This window comes from Papilio polytes, unplaced genomic scaffold (assembly GCF_000836215.1).
Source record: "Papilio polytes unplaced genomic scaffold, Ppol_1.0 DF821400.1, whole genome shotgun sequence".
Taxonomy (NCBI): Eukaryota; Metazoa; Arthropoda; class Insecta; order Lepidoptera; family Papilionidae; genus Papilio; species Papilio polytes.
The window spans coordinates 6,567,787-6,579,407 of NW_013527804.1; the positions used below are offsets into that span (position 1 = coordinate 6,567,787).

At 37.8% G+C, this 11,621-nt stretch overlaps 2 protein-coding genes across 5 annotated transcripts in view; one reads left to right on the forward strand and one right to left on the reverse strand.

Moving 5' to 3' along the window:
• The window catches only part of LOC106108740 (WD repeat-containing protein 24), a 4,747-nt gene extending 4,657 nt beyond the window's left edge, over positions 1-90 (forward strand). The window contains exon 8 of the mRNA XM_013290001.1: positions 19-90. Coding sequence (XP_013145455.1) covers positions 19-90 — 72 coding nt within the window. The remainder of the gene's footprint in view (positions 1-18) is intronic.
• A 372-nt stretch (positions 91-462) lies between these two features.
• Positions 463-11,621, reverse strand: part of LOC106108870 (ras-related protein Ral-a) — a 16,013-nt gene continuing 4,854 nt past the window's right edge. For 3 of the 4 annotated variants that reach the window (XM_013290172.1, XM_013290171.1, XM_013290169.1), the window contains exons 2-5: positions 6,146-6,322; positions 5,338-5,498; positions 5,075-5,249; positions 1,636-4,108 (exon numbers count right to left, since the gene is read on the reverse strand). In XM_013290172.1, the coding sequence (XP_013145626.1) occupies positions 3,992-4,108; positions 5,075-5,249; positions 5,338-5,498; positions 6,146-6,298 (606 nt within the window). In that variant the 5' untranslated portion in view covers positions 6,299-6,322 and the 3' untranslated portion in view covers positions 1,636-3,991. Of the gene's footprint in view, positions 1,117-1,635; positions 4,109-5,074; positions 5,250-5,337; positions 5,499-6,145; positions 6,323-11,621 lie in introns of those variants that run through there. The other variant, XM_013290170.1, reaches the window with a different exon arrangement.

Genomic DNA, 11,621 nt, shown 5'->3' on the forward strand with positions numbered 1-11,621 from the left:
CACGGCGGACACCTGCAGCACATGCGCAGCTGGATGCAGCAGCACCGCATCTGCCCCGCCGGCTGCGGACACTACTGCCAACTCGCCTGACACCATATCTCCACACGCCTCACCACTTAATTGCACTTGCTGTCACACTTAGAGTCAATATTTTTTAAAGAAAATAACGTAGACGCCCTAAGTGGCCAATTAGTGGCTTTAAGTGTGACTTTAACTCTCTCGAAATCGGAACAATGTGAAGACAAAGCAAAACTATTTAATAACTGCAGTCAGGATTTAGTCGCCCTGTACTGCTATTTGTACATTAAGTTTTCTAAAAATATAATAATATACTCAATATCTAATTGTTATGTATGCTTTGTTAATAATATATTAAGTATTGTTTAAAAATCAGACTGAAATTTTTTATTTGTTATAATTTTTAATAAAACGACGAAAATAAAACATTTTTTATATGTACAATTCATTTATTTACATAATCGGTTACAATATAGGAATAAACTTAAATACTTAATACTGCATTTAACAATAATCGAAAAGTATAATACATAAGTTTTGTAACAATAAAGGGCAGTGGAATGTGTCCTGTACTTATGTAGTCTGTGGTCGCGCAACGTCGGCCTACGTTCTCAGTATACAGTAGTCTTGATTATCTTTTTTACCTCAGTACTTGATTCAAAAATTCATGTTCAATAAGAACTAATAAATATAGTCACTTTCTTAAAAAATAGTATAATTTTTTGCTATCTTAAATAAATAAATTTAATTATAACGTAGCCCAGTTAAATAAGCCCAATAATAACAAGTGGAGACCTCAGCACTGATATCAATATAAAACAAAACCGTCGAGGAATAGAAAAAGTAGACAAGTGGGTCGAGCAGTGCGCTGCGCTCAGTACTGCGTCACGACTGCGGAGGAAGCAGCGCTGCGAATACACTGCGCAGTGAGCAACACTGCTGTTTGTACATCGCTGCGGACAGTGGGCAACATGGCGTGTACTACACGATGCGGCAGCAGGGCACGGAGCAGAGCTGCTTGCGCTTGTCGCCGGGCTCCTCGCCAGCCGACAGGCCCTTCTTCTGCAGAGACATCGTGCGGATCAGCGTCAGGAACGCCTGACAAAGTAAAAAATATATTTAAAGCCTTTCTGTCTGGCTGTCAGACGAGTCTACCAATAAATCAATTGCTTCAAGTAATTTTTTAAGTGATTAAACCTTAAAATTTTTAAAGCGCGTGATTTCCAAATCTAAACTTCAAATTTCCTCAAATCATCTCATACAATGAGCTCTACTTAGAAATACAGTAGAACCTCGATAACTTTAAAACCTCTATAACTTCAAAAAATATGTTCCCTTCCTATCAGACCCCAAAATCTCTACAACATAGACCCTTGATAACTTAAAATGTCTATAACTTAAAATATTTTGTGTTTCCCTCGGACTTTAATCTTATCGAGGTTCTACCGTAACTACTAATACTACAACTTTAAGACCCGTAAATTATAAGTTAAATTAGGCTGAACACGTAAAAGTAAGAGAAATTAATAACAACTCACCTGAATCCATAATTATCATCAATACTTATATTAAAAAATTACTTAATAATTTAAAATGGTTAATTAACAAATGAGACGCTTAGTTTTGTAAATCTGTATATTTTGCTCGATCCATTACCACAATATTCGAGTGTACACACCGCACTTATACATCTCGCCGGGTGTAGTGGGTAGGTCAGAAACAATCGATAATGGCACGCCTCTACACATCAACACTTAGGAACTACTCTGAGTACAAAACAGATTACGTTACAGTTTAATAGTGCCATTAAAGATCGAAGTTATGACCCAACTCTGTGTCATATTCAATTCTGACCTACTGGAACTTCACAAGACATATTTAATTACGCCTAATATAGTGAAAAAGGCTCCATGCTAAGTGTATGTCAGTCTGACAGCTGTCAAATGTGTACAGATTATAAACATTCAAGACCTGCGTTTTCATTGGCAGTTATGCGGATGCATGCGCGGCGTGCGACAATGTCTGTATTCAAAATATACACTTATATTACTTGACAATTATATATTTCTATATTAAAAATTATTAAATATCCCATCATAAAAGTTTACTATGAAAATGGAGTTTCTTTTAAACAATGACACGAAATATACAATATTGTTTATGGAATTTTCGTTGGTCGTACAATTCTTGACTTATTTGAGATTATCAGACACAAAATGCGTACAAATTTACATATATCCTACATATTTGCTAGCAATTTCTAACATATAGGAATCATACATTATTCCGTATTATAAATAATGAAGTACAGTGATTACTAAACATATTTAAAACTATGGAAATGAAATAAGAGCCGAGAAGCCGACATTAAATTTCAAACGAAATATAATTTGAATATAACATGCAACAAAGGCGATAGAATGTGAAAGATACTTAAAATAAACTGCCACGATTGCATCAGTAGAATATTTTTTATACATAAATCCGACATTAAATTAATGTTGCAAACTAAATATCTAAATCACGCCCTATTCATAGATAGTTCCATTCAAACTGTTCTAAAACATATCATTAAAATTAAAACAAGGATATTTTTTTAAAAATTAAAATAAGATAAAATCATTTTGCATTAAAAACCATAAAACAGATGGCAAATGTACTGTTTCCTAATATTTCTATGAATAGGACTTATTGACTATGTCAGCCATCAATAACGACGTTTTCATGAATATCATATCATTTTTCATTAAGTGGTATGAGTGAGCGAGACAGCTAACACAGTCCACACCCACTGAACTGTATAAATAGATTGGTCCTTGGTAATGACAGCTATTGCTTCGTTAGAATGTTAATTACAGTTATTTATATCTGTGGCACATTATACCACGTCTTTAGCCTGTCCATTTATAGAGGTCAGTGGTCCATATCCCGGCAGCGGCAACATTTACACAGATATCAAGCAGTCGCAGTACAGTCACCTACAGTAAGTCTTAACGAGCGGTCGCCGGGACACGGCACGAGCGCACGCAATGTAAAATATCTATTTCGATATTACCTTGGTGGAATATTAAAAAATAATACATATCATGTTTCGGTATTCTCGATAAAATAACGTATTTTCAAACTTTAAATGTTATGCTTATTATCATAAATAACAAAGCAAACAAAGTGAGCTGCAATGCGGCGTGCTGGCTCGCGCGGCCCCGGACACCGCCGCGGTAGCTTGCCTAGTTTTATAGAAATATTTTGTTATTCAGGTGCATTTAAATTATTAATATATTAAAATACAAATTATATGTTAGCGATACAGGCATGCTTTAACTTTGACCATAGAACACGGCCACTACTCGTGTGCCCGAGCTCAAGCTGTTGACAATAAAATATTTCTATAAACACAGACACAATGCAATCCAATACACAATTAGCACTTACGAGCTAAGTAATAAATACAACGTGTTCACGTGCGGACGGACACGCGCCGACACAGAGCGACACGACACAATAGCCTGCTGCCGTGTCACCGTGCAGCGGCGCGCGCCCGCACCTGCCCACGACCCTACACACTAAACGAGTAATGAGCGGACCTCAACACTGCACTGACAATTTAAAACATCAAACGAAAAAGTACATCTTTACACAAAATATTATCGCATTCAAATTTTACCACTTCATGTAAGACTATCTTCATCTATGCATTTCTTGTTCAGATCAAAAAAATATTTAGACACTAAATATAATTACAAAATAACGCACAAGCGTAACGTTTCATAACGTAACAAACATATTTATAGAATTCTGTTCGCAATGAGCTCGTTACATTCCTGCGCGCTTCGTGACGTCACAGACTACTTCATTAGGAACAGTATTCAACAAAATACCAGCACCAAAACGTGCGAACGTCATAGATACGATCTATACAGATGGCGCGCGTGTCTCCTGCGGCTGTGTGGCGGGGGCGGGGGCGGGGCGGGGCCTACAAGATGGCGCATTTGATCTTTCTCCGCTTGACCTTGTCGCGCACGTTGCCGTTGGCGGCGCGGCTGTCGTCCGACTTGCGCGAGCGGATCTCCCGCATCAGGTCAAAGAACACCTGCGGGACACGGCACCCGGTCAGCACACACCGACACCAACACCAGCACGCGCACAACGCACACATTGTCAGAACCCTTCACCGCATATAGTCACACAACAAAACATATACCGTTATATATAGATACATCAGCTATATTAGATAAAACTACCATAATTTTAGGACTCCAAAAGTTGATCTGTAAATATTATTTCGCCGAACAGTATTTTATACATCAAAATTAACGATACATGAAGTGCATTGTGTCGATGTTTTTTTTTATTTTTTATTTTATACTGTAGTCAAAGTTAAATACAGCATTGAACTTGACTAGGTATATAGCTCTGGGCCATCATACTTAGTCTCCTTCGGATTTTATTACTTTAAAAACACAATTTCTAGTATTTTAATTCAACAATTTCGTGATTAATTTAGTTTCTATTAATTTTCGCATACTTCATGCTCGTGCATTCAGTAGACATTAAAGCAGTATGTGTCGGAAGAAATAAAAAAGAATAAGTGCACGATCATTACGCGGCAGAAGCTGTGCGACCAACAAGCTCGGTGCATCGCGACTACACTATATCCAGAAGTGAAAAACATTTTAAGGAATTCAACCATATATATAACTTCGTATCATAAAACTACCGGAGAACATCATTGTCTCTCTCATACTTTCTGAATAGTATAAAATTATTTTGTGCATGTTACAGCTGTAAACATCTATGCGTTGGAACGGTCATCCGTGTGCAATAATTTACGATTCTCCTGACTCATACAGCTACGCATTTGCAGCACGAGTGCGCATATAATGCACGCTTTATAAAAACGCTGTAACAGCGTACACAAGCGTTTCACAACTTAAAAGTACGTCCAAGAACGTCTAAAATCGTGATTCGTACATGTACAGAATATTTACGTTTAGGGTGTCGGGTTCTGTGTGTGCGGGTAGTCATGCGTGCTCGTGTAGTGGGGATGGGGACGTACCTTGTCGACGTTGTCTCGCGTCTTGGCGGAGGTCTCCACGTAGGGCACTTGCCAGGCGTGCGCGCGCTCGCGGCACGCGTCCAGCGGCACGCGCCGCTTGTCGCCCAAATCAGACTTGTTACCCACCAGCAGGAACGGAATGTTCTCGTCGTTCTTCACCCGCAGGATCTGCTCCCTGGAATATACAACCGTTACATTACACATCAGCTACAGAACTAAGGAAAAATTGCTTCAAAAGAACACAGAGTAGTTTGTCACTGTACCTAAACTCCTGCGTGGCGTCGAAACTTTCCGGCTCAGTGATTGAAAATACGCACAGGAAACCTTCACCAGAGCGGAAGTAATTGTCCCTAATGGCCGCGTAGTCTTCCTGTCCCGCTGTATCTAGGATGTCGATCTGCACCTCCTCGCCATCCAGCACCACCTGCAGAGGACCAGATCGGATGCTCACTACACATTGTCAATATAAAAAATAAAAAAATAAATAAATCAGTTTCAAATTGCATTTTTTTTAATAGTGAAATAAAATGTGCCATTGTTTGAAAATCATATCTGTCACATAGTTCATAAATTAATAGATATTATGATCTCAAAATCATGTCCAGCACGACTGTATTACTAAACATTCAATTTCGTAATTTTCTACTGTAAAAGAAGAATGTTTTTATTGTACAAAGCCACGCGCTCCGCTATCAGCTGTTACCGACCGTTATCGCATGCGTTATCGTCTTGTTTGATCTGATTAGAAGCAATAGCGGGCAATAAAGTGTCACACGCCAATACCGATTGATCGGCCGGCGACAAGCCTCGACACACGTCCAGATTGACAAAGCAAGACAAAACTCTGTGCACCGATAAATGAAGAAAAAACGTTCAACATTCCTGCTACCTCAATGACTTGAGCTCATCAGGCAATATATCAATTTTACTTCAATTTTGGTGTCGCAAACTTCGAAGGACCAATAACTCAGTAAGGACATCAAATGGTCGGATAGGAAAAGCAAAGACCGGATACTGAATCTACAGTTTTGAGAGGAGGACGAAAGTCGTGCAGCCTGAGATCATGTGTACCTTCTTCCTGTAGCTGTCGGCCTTTGTGGGCTCGTAGTCCTCGACAAACTCGTCGTACATAAACTGCAGCGTGAGCGCTGACTTGCCCACGCCGCCCGAGCCCACCATGATCACCTTGTGCAGCGTGGGCTGCGCCGCCGGCTTCTTTGACATCGCGCTCGCTGCTGCCGCGCACACCTGCACAGAACACACCAAATTACAAACGACACGCAGTCAAGGAATTAAATTCACTTCCAACCATGAAATATAGTCATGTTAATGTGACAAGTCAATATAGGTAGAAAATAAACGTATTTGACTGTACGATGCAATAGTACTTATATGTCTAAAGATGACTATTATAACATAATCCATCTACAAACTATGCTAATATCTTGGAATGGTACAAAGTCATATTTAAACAATGTTTTACAGGTTGATAAACAAAATCTCGAACAGCAATTAAGCCGTCTCATCCATTAAGTAGAAGCTACCGATAACTATCTACTTAAAGCTGGGAAAGTGACCGAGAGAGGGTCCATTTATACCAGTAAACGATTATTATCAATTTTCTTGCGTAAACTTTTTGAAACAATCTCATCGAAATACCGTTACACAGATATTGGTGTCCAATAATTAGAGAAAGTGTGAACTGTTGCATATAAAATGTATTTTGTTTCGCATTTACCGTTCAGATTCTTTCGACCAAGTTTTTAAAAGTATCGTTCCGTATAATTATTTTGTTATTAGCAACGTTATTCGGAAACGTCTCTAGCGTATTCTCTATTCAAACACAAAGTTAAGGACTATCTCAACATCTATCCATAACATAAAAACTATATTTTTATAGCAATGTAGTGACGTGCTTGCAAAGGTCGCGGCTTGTGCGTCACGACTTAGCAAATGACCTAATGAAGTAAATAGGTTTCACTGTGCGAAATTCATACCATTAAAGTTTAAAGATACAAAACAACGGATATCGTTTAAGAAATACAAATTAGGTCTGAACGCGTCATAGGCTCATCAGATTTAATCTTATTTTGTCGAGAACTTCCGTTATTACTTGTTTGAATGATAAATATACTAAAAGGGACGTGTGTGGGCGAGCAGAGCGACTGCTGAACATCGCTGATAATAATTATTGATCGTAAATAACATGGAGACGATAGCCTTTGCTGTTTGACGCAATAACAAAATTTAATTATAAAGTGTCAATAAACTGCAAATTACACTTAAAATCATGGATTTGCTATTGGCTTCGTATTGGAAGGTATCGAGAGTTGCCGTTAAAGTTACGGTAAAAAATTAGTACATACAAGAAATTGCTTTATAGGAAAACAAAGAACAATACACGCACTCTGTCGTGCAAATACAATTCTAAACAAGAACAAGTTTGTATTTGAATTAATATGAAAGCCACGATTTTTTTGCAAACAATAATAATATCGACACGCATGGTACGAATGTACACTAAAAATTTCAACACAGTTTAAAAAAATGCTGAATAAAAATCCTTTGCAAAAGACCCTTTAGTTATAAACAATCCAAAATATCTGCCTTCTCAATATATATAAATATAAACTACTATGTATGTAGTATATTTGCTACACAGCAAATTAGGCTTCGCGCGTCCGTGGCGACGACCTGACGCCTCAACAAGGAGCACAAGTCGTCGACAGTCTACATTGCGTGCACTTCACTATGCTCTGTTTGTAGAGGCCACTTAGAAATGCTACACAAGGCATTGTTTTTTGCAATTCAAAAGTGCTTTTTCAGATATGTATAAAAAACAGCGGCTATCTAGAGTTTTCGTCAAACATTGCTTTAAGATATGTTAATTCAAATTTAAAGATCATTTGTCAAACTGAGAGAGAGCCCAGTAATGAGAGATTATTTGAGTCAAGCTAAGATATTCAATTCAAAGATGAAAATTAACGCACTTTATGCTCAGTTCATTCCGTGGACATCTTAACTTTGTTAAATCAATTAAGGCCGTTACACAGCGGGTCGGACGCCAGCCTACGGACATTCCTGTTCACTTAGCCATACACACAGTGCGCAACTTCATACAAAACAACATGATGCAAATTAGTATTATTACTTAATTATTATTTTTATAACTATTATTAAAATGATTAAATGCATCTACCAGCACTTTCGTATTGCCTACAATTTCACCGCGCGATGTGCGTGCGCTACACAAAAATGCGCGATGCGTGATTGATTGCTGCGTTCTCGCTATTTAATATTAATTGTCAACGAGAGTACTAACATTCAAACTGAAACATAAAAACCACAACAAAATAAAAAGTTTCATAATATTACGTTAGATCGGGGACAGACAACTCGTCACGCACACCTAAATATTTCGCATGACGACCGCCGTTAACATAATTACAAACCATAACTCAAATACTATGCAAAAACAGTCTGTTATTTGTATTCTCCTAGCCTGACTATAAATGCCTGACAATTTTCAACTCTAACAACCAGTAAAAACTAGTCAAGTTGGAAAACAAGCTGTTGCGTTGCGATTGTCGCGAACGAAGCCGGGATTCGAAGTGAGTCACACTGATTTATAAAATGATAGTCACGCTAGACAGCCCGCGGTGAGACACGGAGTGACGTAATAAAAACTCGACAAAGAAGTTACTTATAAACTAAACTTGCCATCGTTTGAACGAAACCTAAACGACGTAATACGATATTCATGTTGCTGGCATAAACATCGGTTCACTAGTCTCTCGTAATTACGTTTACGATGTATCGTACATCTAAGCGTCTAATAATAGTATACTAAAATCCAATTCACATTCCTTGTAAATGCACCTTAACACTGAGCAGCGAAGTCAAGTTCGATGAACGCATCAACTTCTATACTCCTAATCGTTTTATAATTACACGATTTACGACATCGCTCATCCCACAACACAGATGACACGGAAGTAAAACTATACAAGTTTATTCTCCCGGCATTCAAGGTCCTTATGGTAAGTCGGCTCACGTCCACTCCCACCCACTTATGGAAAGTATACGCGTGAACTGAATTACAACTCGACTGTTAACGCACATTATACTACAAAACATACAGACAAAGCTATACACACATATCCGCGTACAAATCAAATATCTGATGTTGGATTACTAAAAGCGTTAACCATTACCAACAGAAAGAACTGCTTGAAATCACTAGTTTCCTGACAAAAACAAGAGAAACAGTATTTGAGAATTATAAGAATGATTATAAATCACATTTGAATCTACAAGAAACGCCTCAAGATATAAATAATCTACGAAGGAGTCGTTCTAATATTAGTTGAAGCGACCACACACAGTATCATGGTAGACGACAAACTTTTTTCACAATATCCTTTTCGTATCCAATGAAACTTCGCGACATGGAATCTCTCCAATAGCAATTACTTTCAAATATGTAAATAGAGTCGGAGGATCGCAATCAATATCGTACGCGACATTGTTACCGAGTCGCTCAAGGTAACCTGGCAGCAGTGAAAGCCTGCGTCTCAGATAACAACTCGTTTACCCGCTGATCATAACAACTTCTACTATCGTTAACCCCTTTGTTTTATTTATAAAACTACCGTCTTATTAATCGACTTGAGATGATAGGTGTAATACCTGGTTTATATTTTGCTAATAGTCGGATCACAGGCCTGGCATAGACTGTATATCGTCACAGGCGCTAGTTATTATTGACATTATGTCAGTTGAAAGCCGATGTTGAGTTTGAGCACTACTGGTAATTGTTAGGTTATTTTATTAAAATGCAATAAGACAGTGACATTTTTTTAATCTTGTGCATATACACTTGAAGTGCAATTTTTATAAAAAAAAGTATTCTTATGATTACATAGTCCAAAAATCAATTGAAATGATAAACAAACATATAATGTTGCGTATTGAATGTAATGTGATATTGTAATGAATACGAAGAGTGCAGTGTTAAAGTCACTGAGATGAATGCATCTAGAGTGGTCTCCCATCTGATACTCTATTAAATAAATAAAATCTATTATACATAAATGTTAAGGTCATTCTTAAATGCTTATATTACGTTCCAGTATGCTGGGAATTTGTTATTATCACGCTTTAATATGAATATTGGCATTTTTTTTGTTATTTCACCGATTTTTCACCACTTCAAGTAGGCTCGATGCTTGTGCAATCGAAAGACGTGATTCGAACCCTTGACAACGTGATCCGAAATCCGTACCCCAAACTATTATTATTAGCACTTCTCTCAAAAACTCCTACGAGCAGATCATTAAAAATAAAAAGACTTTAGTGACGTAAATAAGTAATTAAGAAACTATAATTATTCCAAGTTACATTTGACCCAGTTTTATTTGAACCCTACAAAATACAGACAGCGCCTACTCTCTAAGGAGTCTTGTCTCTTAATGTTATTTAAACATGCCACAAACGTCGTTTAGGTTGATTACCCAATTAAACTACTTCATTAATTATTCGACTGGCAAGTAGATAGAATAAAACAAAAATAAACTTTAGTTACGATTTTTTTTTGCCGATTCAAAGTCAACAAAAGGGGAAGAACAATTAGCCCTTCTACTGTTGTTCGGAACACTGATGTGTTCACACTTTATGTGTTGTGTAGCATTTAATTTGGCACGTCGGCAACTGGTGTACTCTTCTGCCCGACGTGCCAATTCAAACGACGATTGTACGACCTAAGCGTGACTCATAATTCAGCTTCCGGCCAACGTCACATTATAGCCATCAACATGAGAATTGTCAGATCTAAGTCATTAACCTAATAGAACAACATTTTGAACAGTGGTAGTGCCCGCTTTAACATCTTAGCATGAATGGGCCAGCACACCCAGTGTAATACCACGACCACACAGAAGAAAGGCGTGAAATGGAAGCAATTCTGTGTTTCGTCTGATGAGTGTGGTGCCGGACTCCTCATTTAAGTCCCTTTCCCTTTCCATCGTTTTCTTAAGAAAAAAGGATGGGAAGGAAAAGTGGATTTGACGGTGGAGGAGACGCATAGGAAGGGGAAGAGTTCTCTTTATGTGCGTCTCCGCGTCCGTCAATCAAGGGTAGGCAACGTATCTGCTATTGCGGATGTTTATGGGCAGCGGTCGCTTTCTATTTCGGAGGATTCAGGTGGCCGCTTGCTCGTTTGCCACCTTGTATTATAAAAACAGAACAGTTACATAGAAAAAGAATTCTTAAACTTTGCCAGTATTTTTCTATAAATTGTTTGAACTACTGCATATTTAAGATATTTTATTTATAATTTTTATAAACACATTATATCTTGTTCACACTTAGCCAGTACAGTTGGACAGTAGCGGTCAATAGTAGGGATTGGCATTCAACTGACAATGTGTGATTTGATTCCATTTATTGTGATTGTCATTAGTTTACGTAAAGCTGATTTGGTGCCACCGGTTCTGGTTATGTAGGTTTCGAATAATTTTAATCTATGTCTTTTCCTTTCCTTTCTTAA